The sequence below is a fragment of the Arachis hypogaea genome, chromosome 18 (assembly GCF_003086295.3).
Source record: "Arachis hypogaea cultivar Tifrunner chromosome 18, arahy.Tifrunner.gnm2.J5K5, whole genome shotgun sequence".
Taxonomy (NCBI): domain Eukaryota; kingdom Viridiplantae; phylum Streptophyta; class Magnoliopsida; order Fabales; family Fabaceae; genus Arachis; species Arachis hypogaea.
The window spans coordinates 109,186,591-109,204,090 of record NC_092053.1 but is presented as its reverse complement, the minus strand read 5'-3'; the positions used below and the strand labels follow the sequence as shown (position 1 = coordinate 109,204,090).

At 34.9% G+C, this 17,500-nt stretch overlaps 1 protein-coding gene and 1 non-coding gene across 2 annotated transcripts; both read left to right on the top strand.

Annotated features, from left to right (window-relative positions):
- Window positions 1-406: 406 nt before the first annotated feature.
- Window positions 407-510, top strand: LOC112774209 (small nucleolar RNA R71). The gene has a single exon (XR_003188708.1). It is a non-coding gene; the product is annotated as a small nucleolar RNA R71 (small nucleolar RNA).
- A 6,934-nt stretch (window positions 511-7,444) lies between these two features.
- Window positions 7,445-12,157, top strand: LOC112771744 (mediator of RNA polymerase II transcription subunit 22a). The gene is made up of 4 exons (XM_025816554.3): window positions 7,445-7,967; window positions 10,353-10,542; window positions 11,183-11,248; window positions 11,631-12,157. The coding sequence occupies exons 2-4, from the start codon at window positions 10,372-10,374 to the stop codon at window positions 11,853-11,855; spliced, it is 462 nt and encodes a 153-aa protein (XP_025672339.1). The 5' UTR covers window positions 7,445-7,967; window positions 10,353-10,371; the 3' UTR covers window positions 11,856-12,157.
- Window positions 12,158-17,500: the final 5,343 nt, after the last annotated feature.

Sequence of the window (17,500 nt, the reverse complement as noted above, 5' to 3'; positions counted from 1 at the left end):
TCCATAGGGTTCTCCCATGTAATTCACCTCCTCCATTGCAGGATTCTCAGGATCATAAGCTTCTTCTTCAGAAGATGCTTCTTTAGTACTGCCTGTTGCAGCTTGCATTCCAGACAGACTCTGAGAAATCATATTGACTTACTGAGTCAATATTTTGTTCTGATCCAATATGGCATTCAGAGTATCAATCTCAAAAACTCCTTTCTTCTGAGTTGTCTCATTGTTCACAGGGTTTCTTTCAGAAGTGTACATGAACTGGTTATTTGCAACCATTTCAATGAGTTCCTGGGCTTCTTCAGGCGTTTTCTTCAGATGAAGAGATCCACCAGCAGAGTTGTCCAATGACATCTTGGACAGTTCAGACAGACCATCATAGAATATGCATATGATGCTCCATTCTGAAAGCATGCCAGAAGGACACCTTCTGATCAATTGCTTGTATCTTTCCCAAGCTTCATAGAGGGATTCGCCTTCCTTCTATCTGAAGGTCTAGACTTCCACTCTAAGCTTACTCAATTTTTGAGGTGGAAAGAACTTTGCCAAGAAGGCATTGACCAGTTTTTCCCAAGAGTTCAGGCTTTCTTTAGGTTGTGAGTCCAACCATGTCCTAACTCTATCTCTTACAGCAAAAGGGAAGAGCATAAGTCTGTAGACCTCAGGGTCAACCCCATGGGTCTTAACAGTGTCACAGATTTGCAAGAATTCAGCTAAAAACTGATGAGGATCTTCCAATGGAAATCCATGATACTTGCAATTCTGCTGCATTAGAGAAACTAATTGAGGCTTAAGCTCAAAGTTGTTTGCTCTAATTGCAGGAATTGAGATGCTCCTTCCACAGAAGTTAAAAGAAGGTACAATGAAGTCACCAAGCATCTTCCTTGCATTGTTGGCATTGTTGTTATTTTTGGCTGCCATGTCTTCTTCTTTTTCGAAAATTTCTGTTAGGTCCTCTCCAGAGAGTTGTGCTTTAGCTTCTCTTAGCTTCCTCTTCAAGGTCCTTTCAAGTTCAGGATCAGCTTCAACAAGAATGCCTTTGTCTTTGTTCCTGCTCATATGAAAGAGAAGAGAACAAAAAAGTATGGAATTCTCTATGTCACAGTATAGAGATTTCTTGAGGTGTCAGAAAAAAATAGAAATAGAGGGATAAGGTAGGTAGATAAGAATTCAAACATATGAAGAAGGAGAGAGAGTCCGAATCGCTAATTGAGGAGGAATGTTAGTCCTTAAATAGAAAAAGGTGAGGAGGGGGAAAGAATTCGAATTTAAATTAAAATAAAAGGAAAATATTTTTGTTTTTATTTTAAAATGTAGTTAGAATTCGAAAATTAGAAAGGGAAATAAAATGAAATTTAAAAACTAAATAAATTACTTAATTAAAAAGATTTTTGAAAAAGTGGTTAGTGATTTTCAAAAATTAGAGAGAGAAAAGTAGTTAGGTGGATTTGGAAAGGATATGATTGAAATAGAAAACGTTCAAAATCAAACAAAAAGTCAAGTAGTTAATTTGAAAAGATTTGAAAATCAATTTTGAAAAGATAAGAAGTTAGAAAAAATTTTGAAATTTATTTTGAAAAAGATATGATTGAAATTTATTTTGAAAAATATTTAAAACGGAAATAAAAAAAGATTTGATTTTGAAGATTAAAGTTGATTACTTGACTAACAAAAAACTAAAAGATATGATTTCAAAATTTAAAAATTGAACTTTTCTTAATAGGCAAGTAACAACTTGAGATTTTTTTGAATCAATCACATTAAATATTAGTATTAATTTTGAAAAATTATGAAGATTTGAAAAAGATTTGAATTAAAAACTAACTTACCTCCTTTGTGTTGTCCTAGCGTTAAACGCCTAAAATGGTGTCCATTCTGGCGTTTAACGCCCAAAATACTACCCTTTTGGGCGTTTTGAACGCCCAGCTTTTTCTCTGTAATTCATCTGCTGTATGTTCTGAATCTTCAATTCTCTGTATTATTGACTTGAAAAGACATGATTATGAAAATTTTTTTAAATTTTAATGATGAGAGAGAAAAATAACAGAATGAGACTAAACATGGAAAATCAAGATCAAAACAAATAATGCATGCAAGAACACTTTGAATGCCAAGATGAATACCAAGAACACTTTGAAGAACATGATGAACATCAAGAACACATTTTTGACAATTTTTCAAGAAAACAAAGACATGCAAGACACCAAACTTAGAAGTTTGCATACTAGGGACAATAACAATTTGAAAATGCATATGAAAAACAACAAAAGACACCAAACATGAGAGTTTAAAGATCAGAACAAAGAAAATCATCAAGAACAACTTGAAGATCAATAAAGAACATAATGCATAAAGTTTCAAAAAAATGCAAGAAAAAGAAAAACATGCAATTGACACCAAACTTAAAATTTGACACTAGACTCAAACACAAAATATTTTTGATTTTATGATTTTTTTAAAAAAAATTTGTATTATATATATATATATATATATTCGAAAATTATTTTGGAAAAGAAAATAGAGAAATTCAAAATTTTTAATAGGAATTCTAGGAATCATGCAATGTTAGTCTAAAGCTTCGGTCCAGGAATTAGACATGGCTTACTAGCCAGCCAAGCTTTCAGTGAAAGCTTCGGTCCAAAACACTAGACATGGCCAATGGCCAGCCAAGCTTCAGCAGAACATTACATACAACAGCTCAATTGATGAGAAAGACAAAGAAGCTCTTCTAAGGATAAGTGAAACCTCGGTCCAAAAGATTAGACATGGCTTAACAGCCAGCCAGGATTCAACATATCTCATGAAGCTCTAGAATTCATTCTTTAAAAATTCTGAAGAACACAGAATAATTTATTTTTTAAAAACTATATTATTATATAATTTTTTTTGAATATTTTGAAAATAAAAAAAAGCTTAAAAATAAAATAAAATTACCTAATCTGAGCAACAAGATGAACTGTCAGTTGTCCAAACTCGAACAATCACCGGCAATGGCGCCAAAAACTTGGTACACGAAATTACAATCACACTTTTGCAATTCCGCACAACTAACCAGCAAGTGCACTGGGTCGTCCAAGTAATAACTTACGTGAGTAAGGGTCGATCCCACGGAGATTGTCGGCTTGAAGCAAGCTATGGTCACTCTTGTAAATCTCAGTCAGGCGAATTGAATTGGGTTTGAGGTTTTGATAATTAAAAGATAAAGGAAACACAAAATAAAGATAGAAGTACTTATGTAATTCATTGGTAGGAGTTTCCGATAAGCGTATGAAGATGTTTTGTTCCTTCTGAATCTCTGCTTTCCTATTGCCTTCTTCCAATCATTCATACTCCTTTCTATGGCAAGCTGTATGTTGGGGGATCACCGTTGTCAATAGCTACCGTCCGTCCTCTCAGTGAAAATGGTCCGGCTACGGGTTACGTAGGGCTAATCATCTGTCGGTTCTCACTCATGTTGGAATAGGATCCAGTGATCCTTTTGCGTCTGTCACTACGCCCAACACTCGCGAGTTTGAAGCTCGTCACAGTCATCCCATCCCAGATCCTACTCGAAATACCATAGACAAGGTTTAGACTTTCCGGATCTCAAGAATGCTGCCAATTGATTCTAGCTTATACCACGAAGACTCTGATCTCACGGAATGGAGGGCTCTGTTGTTAGGAGAGGCAACCATGCGTCGTGAATCAGGAGGCTAAGAGATACACACTCAAGCTATTGCAGATAGAACGGAGGTGGTTGTCAGGCATGCGTTCATAAGTGAGAATAATGATGAGTGTCACGGATCATCACATTCATCCGGTTGAAGTGCGAGTGAATATCTTAGAATAAGAAGTAGGCGTGAATTGAATGGAAAACAGTAGTAATTACATTAATTCATGAGGAACAGCAGAGCTCCATACCTTAATCTATAGGGTGTAGAAACTCCACCGTTGAAAATACAAAAGTGATAAAGGTCCAGGCATGGCCGAATGGCCAGCCCCCTAAACGTGATCAAGAGATCAAAAGTGATACAAAGATAGTCTCAAAAAATGATCTAAAGATCAAAATACAATAGTAAATGATCCTATTTATAATGAACTAGTAGCCTAGGGTTTACAGAAATAAGTAAATGATGCAGAAATCTACTTCCGGGGCCCACTTGGTGTGTGCTTGGGCTGAGCATTGAAGCTTTCACATGTAGAGACTTTTCTTGGAGTTAAACACCAGGCTTGGTGCCAGTTTGGGCGTTTAACTCCAGCTTTTATGCCAGTTCTGGTGTTTAACGCCAAAAAATGGTAGAAAGTTGGAGTTTAAACGCCAGTTTGTGTTATCAAAACTCGGGCAAAGGATGGACTATTATATATTACTGGAAAGCCCAAGATGTCTACTTTCTAAAGCAATTGAGAGCGCGCCAATTAGGCTTCTGTAGCTCGAGAAAATCCACTTCGAGTGCAGGGAGGTCAGAATCCAACAACATCTGCAGTCCTTTTTCAGCCTCTGAATCAGATTTTTGCTCAGGTCCCTCAATTTCAGCCAGAAAATACCTGAAATCACAGAAAAATACACAAACTCATAGTAAAGTTTAGAAATATGAATTTTGCATAAAAACTAATAAAAATATAATAAAAATTAACTAAAACATATTAAAAACTACCTAAAAACAATGCCAAAAAGCGTATAAATTATCCGCTCAACAGACTCCCTCAAAGATGCCGGGATCTAGGATCAAATTCAAAGTGTTATTATCTTTTGTCTATCGACGACATCCATGAACCTTATTTGGAATGGCTCTCTATCAGAAAGCTTTATCCCAAATAGAGGAATCAGACAGGGAGATCCTCTTTCCCCGTACCTCTTTGTTTTGTGCATTAAAAGTTTATCCTATTTGATAAATAAGTTAGTTCACGATAATAAATGGGAACCTATAACTCTATCAAGAGGGGGCCTAAAATTTCTCATCTCTATTTTGCAGATGACCTAGTTCTCTTTGCAAAAGCGGACAGAAAATAAGTTCAGATTATCAAGGAGGTTTTAAATTATTTTTGTGAGTGTTTGGGATAGAAAATCAACCTTGGCAAGTCTTGTGTGTACTTCTCTAATAATGTTAATCATACCATGAGACAAATGCTGAGCCAAGACCTAGGAATCAACCTCATAGCTAACTTGGAAAAATACTTGGGAGTCTCTCTCATTCATGAAAAATGTAATCAACAACACTTTCAATTTGTTATTGACAAGATGCAAATCAAGTTATCTAGCTAGAATAGAAAGACTCTCACCTTAACCGGAAGGTGCACACTTGTACAATCAGTGCTATCAACTATTCTTAGCTACTGCATGCAAACTGTGAAGATTCCAGTAGTAGTGTGCAATAAGATAGACAAAATTTGCAGAGATTTCTCATGAAAAAGCAGTGATGAGGAAAAGAAAATACATTTTTTTTGTTGGGACAACGTGTGTAAACCGAAAAAGAAGGGTGGGTCAGGCATCCGAAAGGCACAAGAATCTAATTCCCTATTTCTAATGAATCTTGTTTGGGGCCTCATCCACAATAGAGAAGCGCTCTGGGTCAAGGTTATGCGGGCAAAGTATGGTTGTGGCGAAGGTGTCATGCCTAATATTCAACGCATATTAAGTAATTCTAATGCATGGCTTGGGATTACTAAAGTATGGGAAAAATTTAAAAGTAGCCTTATTTGGAGGCTAGGAAATGTTATGGCTTCTTTTTGAAAAGAACAATGGGTTCCAGGTTTTACAGAGCTTTCGAAAGTATCTCTAGTTGAGTTAGATGAAACAAGCTAAATGAGAAAGTAGCAGATTATGTAACGGAAGATAGCGAGTGGGATTGGGAAGTGCTAAACCTGGTTCTACCTGAGGAGGTCACAGATATTATTCATACTATTAAAGCAGCCAGCCCCTATGTTAGAGATGATTTCATCAGCTGGCTAGCTAATCCAAATGGTAATTTTTCTATCAAATCAGCATATAAAACGTTTTACAGTGACGGGAGAGAAGACAACAGACTCTATAAACATATTTGGAAAGCAAAACTCCCACAGAGACTAAAGTCTTTTAGTTGGTTGATTACTCATGATGCTCTAATGACAAATTTCAAGAGAAAGAAGAGAGGTCTTTACGATGATGGAAGCTGCCCAAGATGCCGAAATGATGATGAGACTCTGCTTCATATGTTGCGTGACTGTCCTTTCATCCGCACCGTCTGGAATAGCATTGTCAATAGTAACTTAAAGCCTAATTTCTTCAACCAAGCCCACAAAGAATGGTTGGAGAACAATCTTTTAAAGTTTACTCCTTCCTACAATGGTATCCATGGACCATCATCTTTATTACTACCTGCAACATAGCTTGGAGATGTAGAAATGAGCTTGTTTTCAATAATCAGAACAGTCAACAAGCCCAAATTCAACATATGGTTACAACTCTAGCAGCAAATTACAATTACATTCTTAACATCACTAAACATATAGTAGCAAAATTCTCAAACTTACCAGGACTTTGGATATTGGGTGGGAACCACCTGAAGAGGGCTAGGCCAAGTTAAATGTTAATGGCTCTGTCCTTCAACCGGGTAGCAGAGGAGCTAGTGGCGGCATCATCCGTAACTCCAGAAGAAGGTTTCTTGCCGGATTTAGCATGAACATTGAGAAGTGTACAATTATAATAGCAGAACTTTGGAGTTCTTTGTGGATATGAAATTAACGGTGAAAATGAGCATCCTCTACCTTGTAGTGGAGTCTGATTCTAGCTGCATTGTTCATCTTCTCCAAAGTGTCGTGGTGAAGAAGCATGTGAAAACTTCGTTGGTGCGTTTCATAAAAGAGCTTATGACTAGACCACACAGGATGATAATTTGGCATGTTTTTAGAGAGACAAACCAATGTGTTGACGTTTTAGCTTAGTATGGACAAGATATAGAAAAGTGGATTAAGTGATTTGAAGAAATTCCAACCATAATGGTACCGTTTGTTTATGCATATGAAAAAAGGATAAAGTTTTTTAGAAAAATTATCGTTTAATTTCTTTTATTTTGGACCATAGGCCCGTTAGAATAATAATAAAAAGAAAACAAATCAGCCAATTAATATATCACGTTAACTTATTCTATTAATTTCTTGACAAAAAAAAAAGTTATTCTATTAAAAAAAACTTATTCTATTAATTTATGAAAGATCCTTAACAAAAAGTTAGCTAATCTCACATCATTAAAGACAAGGGCAGAAAAAAGTATTTTTTTAGAATTATACTAAGTGTATACTAAAATTAACTATTAAAATAAGTTATTAGTATAAAATACATACTAAAATATAAATATACATTAAAAATAAATTAAATTACATATATATTTATACAAAAATACATTGATAATTGATTTTAATAACTGATTTTAGTGCACAAATAGTATTTTCTTTTTTTTTTTTATTATGGGTCTCGCAGGTCTTCAAAAAATTTGTCAATAGCTGAGAGGCCGAGACGAGTATTCACTTAAAAAAAAAAAAAAACCCTAACAGATGCACTCTCTCCCAAGTACCAAAGCCCCAACCATCCCCAACCTCAACTCTCAGCTCACTCTCTCCCAAGAATCCCAGATTCACTCGCTCTCGCTCACTCACCGCAGTTCCGCACGGTCACCGCCGAACACAACGGCTGCCAACGACGGAGGACGTCACTCGTCGCTTCCCTAGCCGGCTCCTCTGCCTCGTCCCCACGCCGCCAGTGTCTGCTCGCCTCTGCCTTCTCCATCTGTGTCGTCCCCGCCGCCTTGGCTCCGGCGTGCCTCGCCTGTCTCTGCCTCCGCCTCCGCCTCGTGCCTCATCTGCCTCTGCTTCCTCCATCGTCATCGTGTTGGCTCCTCTTCGAAGCTCTGCTCTCTCTCCGGTGGCCTGCTCTGCAACCGCGAACACTGCAACGGCCCCAAGTTGGAAAACCGTCCCTGACTTTGTTTCTGACTTTCGGCTTCTGCAGCGTAGTGTAGGTGAGTGTTTTTTTTTTAAAGTTATTCTTATTGATTTTTTATTTGCTGTTTGATTTATTGATGCTAATTGTATTTGTATGTAAAACTGATTCATTTAATTTGTAATAGGTTTAGATGAATAGTATTTGTATGTAAAACTAATTAATTTAATTTGTTGTTCTATTTGTTCTTTTTCCTTTTGAGGCTTGAATACTAAAGTTGGAGAGAGATGATAGAGCAGAAGATATTTTCATTGACACTATAAAATTTGTCTCCTAGCTTGATAATCAAATGATGAAGATTCAATAAAAGGGTCTTTCTCCCGGTGTTGTGTAGCACTTTTTAATTTCCTCAGTGGATTAATCACTTCGCAATAGTTTGATTTGGAGGTCAGTGGTAATAAATAAGAGTTTTTTTTTTCAAAAAGAGAGAAAATGGGAAGGTTTACAATTAGAGGACTTGTACTGTGAAGTATTAACTTTGGAGGATTTTTGGTAAAGGAATTGGACTGATAGAAAGCTAGAATCTGGGAGGACATGAGGGTGTTTCGGTTTACATTAATCTGTAGCCTTTAGTCTTTTGCTATGTGCTTATCTGTTAGTTTTAGTTTGTTGTTTATGTTTTAAGGACTGTTTTCTGTTTGTATCTTATTTCTGTGCTTCTGACCGGGTGTGTTTGTGCCTGGATTTGTTGATTTTGTACAACGCCCACCCTCTTCTATGGGTTTCTTTGTGAGTGGGTTCAAGTACCGAAAAAAAAGTGTCAACATGGAATTTAAATTTCAGTTGAAGTTTTTTTCTTATATTTGTCATGTTTTTAATTCAGGAAGGGTCTTCTATATTCTGTTCTTTGGCCCTTTTGTTTTCCTTTGCATGTTTAGAACAAAGATGCTAAAAGGTGCAAAAAACAGTGACTGTAAAGATACATTGTGCACATAAAAACATAATCACAAGTCACAACCACACACTTAGGCTTTTCTAGAGGATTGTTCATGTTCACAAAAACAAAAAAAAATTAGAATGCTACTATGTTAGTCTATTTTTCAATGGAATATATTTCCTTGAAAAACAAAGAAGTCATAATCTCAGCCTTTGCATTATAACTTTAAATTTTCAGGGTGTTTTCTTTATTAATCTCTGGACAATTGATTATTTAAGTGAGACCGGGTCAGCGAGTTCAATCGGTGACCCACCGGTTGAACCAGTGACACAATAGTTTGACCAGTTCGATTACTTGTTTGGTTTTGATAACTATGACTAGGACGATTCTTTTCTTTTCTATTTTTAAAAAGCAAAAAATTCAGTTAGCATGAACCCTATCCCTCCCCGGTCTTTGCTATCCACTTCTTTTCCCTGTTCCTCTTCTCCTTCTGCCGCCACCGCTTCACTTTGCCGTTGCGTCCCATCTTCCGCCAGTGTTGTCCCTTCACTGGTTCATATTCTTTCTTTGCTTCTGTTTGTTTTTTATTTTATTTCTTTCCCACTTTGTTAGTTCCTTCTTTAATTTTTTTTGCTTCTCTAATAATTTTCTCTCCTTCACTGCGAATTTTTTCCTGCTGTCGACCCTCCCATCAAATGTTTCTGTGATTTTTTTGCTCCTGTTGCTTCTGTAGTTCTGCACTTCTGTTAATTTAATTTGTTGTTCCAGCTGTTGCTATGTTATTGCTTATGACATTCTTGATTTGGTATCTTAATTCATTGTTGTTGCTGTTATGTTATGAGTATACTGATTTCATATGGTTGATGCTGCTGTGTTAATGATTTAGTTATCAATCTCTTTTCATTTATACCCTCAACCAATTTGGTGCTGCTTACTGCTTAGCTATTTAGGTCATTTACTGTTGTTTCCCTTAACCACTTGGCACAGTTTTCATTTGCATTTGATCCTTCACTTCCTCTTCTCTCAACTTCAAGGCTGGCGGTGATTAGTGGTGGGTTTGCAACAACACCAGTGCCCACACATCTCAGATTATTGATTCTCCCCGCTGTCCGAATTATTCAGTTACTGTTGTTGTTTCATCAACTCTGTCGCTGCAAATCTCACTGCAGTTTTGTTGTTGGTGTTGCAAGCTCCGTTTCTTTTTTATCATATCAATATCATAGTTGTTGGTAAATATTTGTTGCTGTTTTTTCCTTTATATATTTTCAGAGGTACTGCTGAAATTTTTTTAAGATAAAATGGTGTGTTTTATTCTTTTTTGTGTGAAATTTAGTTTTAAATATAATATTATTATAGTATAATATATATCATAAATCCCTGCGTATAAATTTTGTTATCTCATACATGTACCATACCATACTAGTATCCATGCAACATAGCACATTGCCACTTAGAAACGGAACAAATTCAAAGCTTCTGAACTTATTAATCTTCATGCTTAACTAACTCTTGGAAGTGTGTGTGCAGGTCCGAGTGAATAAACAAAATGAATAAAGGAGGACCAGTAGGTGGAGGAGGGTTGGGGGTTGGTGGAAGTGGGCCTACTGCAGCGGCTGCTGCAGCTGCTGCTCAGAAGCAGAAGACATTGCTGCAGAGGGTGGAAGGTGACATTGCCAATATTGTGGACAATTTCAGCCACCTTGTCAATGTTGCCAGGGTATTTTTTAATTCCATGCTGCATTTTTATATGGCATTTGATTGTCATTGTCAGTGTATAATTACATATCATATCATTTGTATTTATGTTGAAGTTGATTTTGTGTAACTGTCATTTTAATTGCGAATTTTCATATGAAAAACAAGATGAAATCTGATACCATAATTCATGTTAAGATAGGGAATCTTGCTTTCCACAATTCTGGTCTATGTAAATTGATTCCACAATTCTGGTCTATGTAAATTGATTACATTCTAAGTACCATTTTGGCACAATATTTTGCTACCATTTTAATAAATGATGTTATCCAAGTATTTTTTGTATTTGAATCTTCTAGATTGATATTTTTGTTGTACATTCACATGGAACTAAAGAAGAACATTTTTCACCTTATGGTGAATGATATCTGATTAATCTGAAACATATTTTGTGATTTGTGTGTTTAGTTTTAAGCCAAAGCTAAAGATGATCATTGAGCACTTTGTGTATTTCATCCCCATTTGATTGAGAGTCGTATTTCGCATTGCATTTTAACACCAAACAGCAATCCTCTATTTGGAACTTCTGTAATTTCATGTCATGCCAATGTTTACGTGCACAATGTTTACTTGTTCACTTCAAAAAGCTTGCATTCTTGCAGGTTAATGATCCACCTGTTAGAAATTCACAAGAATCTTTTATGATGGAGATGCGTGCTGCTAGGATGGTAAGAATGCAGTTCTAATGATTCTTTTGCCTTTATGCAAGCATGCCTGCAAAGACTACATGTCTATTAACTATTATCATTTTAGGTTTTAGAGATCAAAGTTGTGCGGCTTACCATGCAAAGTACCACTCATCATCATTATCTTAACTGATTTTGGAGTGACTAATGGATTTGTTTGGGTATACTGGAAATTTCATTCTGCAATTTGTCTGATATAAATAGAACATAATTTAATAAATGCTTGCATATAGAGTTGATTTATAATTTGTGTGCTTTTGGCATGCTTAGCATGGTCAATTTGAGAAGCTTTTGCTGGATTCTGAAGGTTATTAAGATCTTTTCTCGGATTTTTATTTCCCATCTATATTGGTCAATATTGCAGGTTCAGGCAGCTGATTCGTTACTTAAGTTGGTCTCGGAGCTGAAGCAAACAGCTATCTTTTCAGGGTTTGCTTCTCTTAATGACCATGTAGAACAAAGAAGGGTTGAATTTAACGAACTCGGGGAGAAAACTGATCGTTTGTTGTCTAGAATTGGAGAAGAAGCTGCTGCAAGTCTTAAGGAACTTGAAACTCATTATTCTTCTTCTGCGCAGAAGAATATTTAAAACCTTAAACCATAGTGTTTATATATATATATATATATATATATATACAATGCTTTGCACCTGACACTTTGATGAAAACTCTTTGACTGTATATAATTGATTCTTTTTTTTTAGCCCGGTTCTAAGTTCTGAATATGGATGAATGTAAATTAGGACTAGGAATTATATAAGCTAGATATTCCATTACTGAGAAAGTTGGAAGGAATATAGCCTAGCACATTTTAAGTGCAACGGATTCTATGGATGGTTTAAATGTAGCTTGAAATTACGAGTAAGAGCAATGCTTATTTGTTTGTTTTTTACGGTATTATTTGTTGATTATGTTATAGGACTTTATCTTTTTTATTTTGAGTAAACTATAATTTCTGGTCTTTTAAAAATTATGAATAAAATACATACTTTTTAATTAGTGATAAGTGGTTATTGAATCTTCTTCGAATTCTTTTACAATATTTAGCTAATTATTTAAAAGGTATATAGCAAAGATTGAGGCAAATTTTATGCTTTTTATCATATTTGGTAGCTTTGCAATGTATCTTTGCAGATGACAGAGGAGGTTTTTGATTTTTCAAATGGTTTGGCTTGTTAAGCATTCTCATTTAAAGTTAGAGTCAAAATGTGTGTATTGTTAATGAATTTGTAATTTTTTTTTTTTTAAAGATGTGTCATGTTGCTTTTATGGTAAATATACTGCTTTTAAGTTTTAAGGCAGTCTTGTTTATTCAATTTAGCTTCTCCCTTCTCGCATTATATTCTTTAATATTTAGTTTTTTTTTTCCAAGTTCAGAAAACAATTAGGGGTTTATTGGTTTGAAAAAATTTTTTATTTTTGTTTTTTTTAAAATAATTTTTATTTTTAATTTTTTATATTTTAGAAAATGCGATTGATTTGTGAAAAGAAAATCCATTTCCAAACGTTGAAAATAATAAAAATATATTTGGTCGGTCTATTTTCAAAATATATTTTAATATTTTAGAATTTAAAATTATATTTGTATTTAATTATAATTTTAATTATTTAATTTTTATTAAGTTAACAATTAACTTTTCATATAATATCAAATATGTAATAAATTAATATATTAAAATAATTAGCTACATTCATAGTAACAATAGATTATTTAACAAAAAAATAATAAAAAATTACGTATAGTACAACATACAGTAGAAATTTGTCTTTGCCGGACATGGTAGTTTGACATTTGCTTTAAAATTTGAAACCTTGCTTTTAAACACAAACACCTTTCAATAATATTTCTTAATGAGGAGTGTCGATAATTAAACAATTCATTTTTAGTTAGTGGTTGTCCTCTCATTGGAGTGGATCCTTTCGATTTTTTCTCTCAATTGTTTAGAAAAGTGTAATCTTTTACCATTTAATATTTTTTTTTACATATTTTCTTTTGGTTTCATTTAAAAAATCTAAGATGAAAAATAATAATTTACCAAATAATTAAAAAAAAAAAATGAGAGGAATCATTCTCATCCGTTTACCAAAACCTTTCTTCCATAAAAAGTATTTTGTTTTGAAACAGAAAATCAAGCAGATACATATGTGCCATTAATGGCACCAATACAGTCTTCATAAGAGAATGTATTAAAATTACTAATAGCTCAATAATAACAATAAACATTAAATAGCTATGAGAATATAAAAAAAAATTATCTTCAAATAAAGAAAGTACTTATAGTTATGTAAAATATGTGGATAAGTGGTCCCTGAATTTCGAGGTCGAATAATCTATGTATCCAATTTGCATGCTGCTCTTAAAACTTTTCTAAACCAGTACTTGCAGTATGACACAAATGTTGAAAGCATCCTGCGACGACTCTATGACGCAAATTGTGGCACACAATTATCAAAAACATTGCAACTCCCTTCTATAACCCATTACATAAATCTGTAAATTCTCTAAAGCTTTTGCAAAAATTTAAGAACACTTTTTTTTCCATTGAAAAATTTTCGTAACATCTAACTGGATAGCCAACTAAAAATTCAACCGTATACATTCTCCTTGTTAAAGCAGAAGTTCTATAAGGTACTCTGCCAATTTTTTTTTTCGTAGTCAACTATTATTCTAAGCATAATAATGTCTCCGATTTCTTGTTCAAGTTCATTTGCATCTTCATCATTCTCAATATGAATTATGATCTGATCCACACAATGTAACACTTTATCACACAGAACTTTATGCTTAGGTCGTAAATCAAAGATAGTGAGGTATTACGACCTCTAAACGAAAAAAATACATACATGTATATATATGAGGAATAGTTTAACTAGGAATCTTGAAAGAAAGTATACGCAAAAGTAAATAGAAATTGCGTGACTTTCGAAAACGTTGAGGTAGAAAGTTTGATATAGAAAGCCAAAGAGACATATATAAAAGGATATAGAATTCCAAACGAGATACATAACATGCTCTAGTCTCGACCTGCGAAGTAAAGGCCTGCTAATATATATATATATATATATCCCAAAATGTTAACAACCACAAGCATAAATCCTGTTTCTCTAAAATCAACCTCTAAGAGGGATATATAAGTTAATATACAAAAGTGGAGAATATATATAAACTAAGTACAAAATACAACTCCCAAAATGAATCTTCGCTTCCAAGAAAGCAATCCAGCACGCTTAGCGAGGTACATCATGTCCTGTATCTAAAAAACAGAAGTTTTCGAAACGGGTGTGAGAACCCTTCCGATTTCCAGCAAGGTAAAAGTTCCAAATAGAGACGATATAAAATCACATGAACCCAGCAGGCAATCGTAACCTCCAACAAACAGGATCCAAGCCTAGGATCAAACTAATCCGAAAACAGGTAAACATACTACGTACTTAAGCTCTCTCCAATACTTCTCTCTGCCTGTCTCTTTTCAGATCCCTCAATTTTTCCTCATCTTGTCTCTTTTCAGTTCGATACCACAGAATTTCGGCATCAAATATAATAAAGCAAACACAAGTAATAAGATGCAAACACAAGCAAGAATAGTTATATGATATAATGCAATTAAGAATTAAACAGAGATATACAAGTAGGCAAACCAAAACAATGCACACTCAGACAATTTCATGTAAATGCATATGATGCATGCCTGTCCTACTGACTATGAGCTCATGTGTCAGTTATATTGTAAAAATCTGACACATCCGATAGCTAACTCGGACATTGTCTCTTTGTCGTGCATATAACTAATTAAGCGCATTATGAGATATAGTACCCGATCATACTCTTACGGGATATAGTGTCTGAGCATACTCTTACGGCCAGAAGGAGCCACGAAACAAGAGGGAGTTTACCAACCAACCTTGTTTTGGCATAAGTCAGCTCAGTGCAAGCAGGATCATACGACCGTCCTTGCCACGTCCTTGCCAAGAGTAAAGAGCAGTCAAAATGCAAGCGGAATAAACAACAACCCTTGCCAGAATACCAGTCGAGTCAAATATGCAAGCAAGAGTTAACCCCGGCCCTTGCCAGTACAGTAAAATCAGACCACCATCAACTTTATCATTCATGTCTTAAATTAATTTGGTATTCAACAAGTTCATTGACCACAAGTTTCCATTGTCTTATCATTCACTTAGTTTTCTCAATTCTGTATCACACTCAAACATATCAGTTTAATCTGTTCAATACACTCTCACTCGTTCCAAAGCCTGAGAACTTGTTAGGGGACCTTAAATAGGGGTTACAGAGGTGAAAAAGCAGGTTGGATAGGCAAAAACAGTTGAAAACAATATTTTTTGAAAAACAGGATAATCCTGCGTACGGATGCCTTATGTGTACGCATGAACCCCCTTTCTGTGTGTACGCGTGAAACACCCACGAAAAAGATGCAATTCAGAAAGGCATGTTGTGCGTACACATGACTTGGTTTCTGTGTATACGCATGGTATGCGCATAAAACTCGCACTAAACTCTTCCAGTTTTGTAACACTCCTCATGCGTACGCATGACCTCAATTTTTTGCAACTTCTGCAGAATTCAGTTTTTAACCGCAAACTTCAAACACTCATAACTTTTTCATTAAAAATGATTTTCTGCCCGTTCTTCAAAAGTCATAAAATACTCAGACCCAATTTTCTTTTAAAATAAGTTTCATAAGATTTAAGGGTCCGAGAACCAAGTTATGACCCGTCGAAATTGGTCAAAATTTCACTTTTACCAATTTCATACCTTAACTCAAACTCACAAGTTCTCTATCCAATTCAAACCAAATCATACCAAAATCATTCCTAAACATTCTCAACATGCATTCACTCATTCTCAACCGTACCCCTCTAACCATTTATCATCTAACAATTCAATTTATGATTCATCAATCAATCCAACACTTCTTCAAGTAATAACCAAATATCTCATTACTCAAATCAACAATTTCATACACACCTCATGGGGGGACTTCTCACCCCATTCACGGCCTCCGACCCAATATTTATACAAATTGACATAATAAGTAACACAATCAACCATCTCGTTCAAATTAACATATATCATTTAATTCACAACTCACACTAACACATAGCGCATCATCAACATACAACATTTAATTCAATCCTATCCTAAGGTAATTAACCTAGGCATTTACATAACTTTACACAATGCCTACCCAAAACTTAAATATGTACCTTAATGACGGTTATTTTTCCCAAACCTGGCTTTCCTCCAGCAAGTCCAACGTCCACCAAAGCCTCACCACTTTGATTTTGCAACCTAACTCTGCACCAATTCCACCAAAACCAATTCCAAACAAGCCAATTAAACCATATTACCCAATCAATATAACTAATTTATCATTCATACTTAGGATTTTTCATTCAAAATTATGGGCAACTAAGAGATTGAGCTTTCTTATCTTGTACCTCTCAATCTTGGGTCAAAACTCTGCTTGAGATTGTGCTTGAGCTTTCCCTAAAGCACCAAAATCACAATTCTCTCAAAAACTTATCCCAAGAAAGCAAAATTGGAAATAATAGGAAACTGGGCAAGAAGTTTAGAATTTCTTACCACAAGGCTTAGATAGAATTGAAGAGGATTTCGAGACAACCACATGGCCATAAATAGCTTGTCAATCGAAGCTTCGGATTGTAAGTTATAGTGATTTGTTTGGGTGTGTGAATAGTGCACTAGGGCACTCTTCTCTTCTCTTCTCTCTTTCACTTCAGCTACTTTCCTTCACTAATGGAAAGGGTGATGAGCGGATAATTTATACGCTTTTTGGCATTGTTTTTAGGTAGTTTTTAGTATGATTTAGTTAGTTTTTACTATGTTTTTATTAGTTTTTAGGCAAAATTTACATTTCTGGACTTTACTATAAGTTTGTATGTTTTTCTGTGATTTCAGGTATTTTCTGGCTGAAATTGAGGGACCTTAGCAAAAATCTGATTCAGAGGCTGAAAAAGGATTGCAGATGCTGTTGGATTCTGACCTTTCTGCACTCGAAATAGATTTTCTGGAGCTACAAAAATCCAATTGGCGCGCTCTCAATTGCGTTAGAAAGTAGACATCCGGTCTTTTCAGAAATATATAATAGTTTATACTTTGCCCGAGTTTTGATGATGCAAACTGGCGTTCAAACACCAACTTCCTGCCCTATTCTGAAGTTAAACGCCAGAAACAGGTTACAAACCAGAGTTAAAC

Excerpts from the sequence above, each read along its gene's own strand:
- LOC112771744 (XM_025816554.3), top strand. The coding sequence starts at position 10,372 with ATGAATAAAGGAGGACCAGTAGGTGGAGGAGGGTTGGGGGTTGGTGGA. Across the intron at positions 10,543-11,182 it reads ACCTTGTCAATGTTGCCAGG|GTTAATGATCCACCTGTTAG; the intron begins GTATTTTTTAAT and ends GCATTCTTGCAG. Across the intron at positions 11,249-11,630 it reads AGATGCGTGCTGCTAGGATG|GTTCAGGCAGCTGATTCGTT; the intron begins GTAAGAATGCAG and ends TCAATATTGCAG.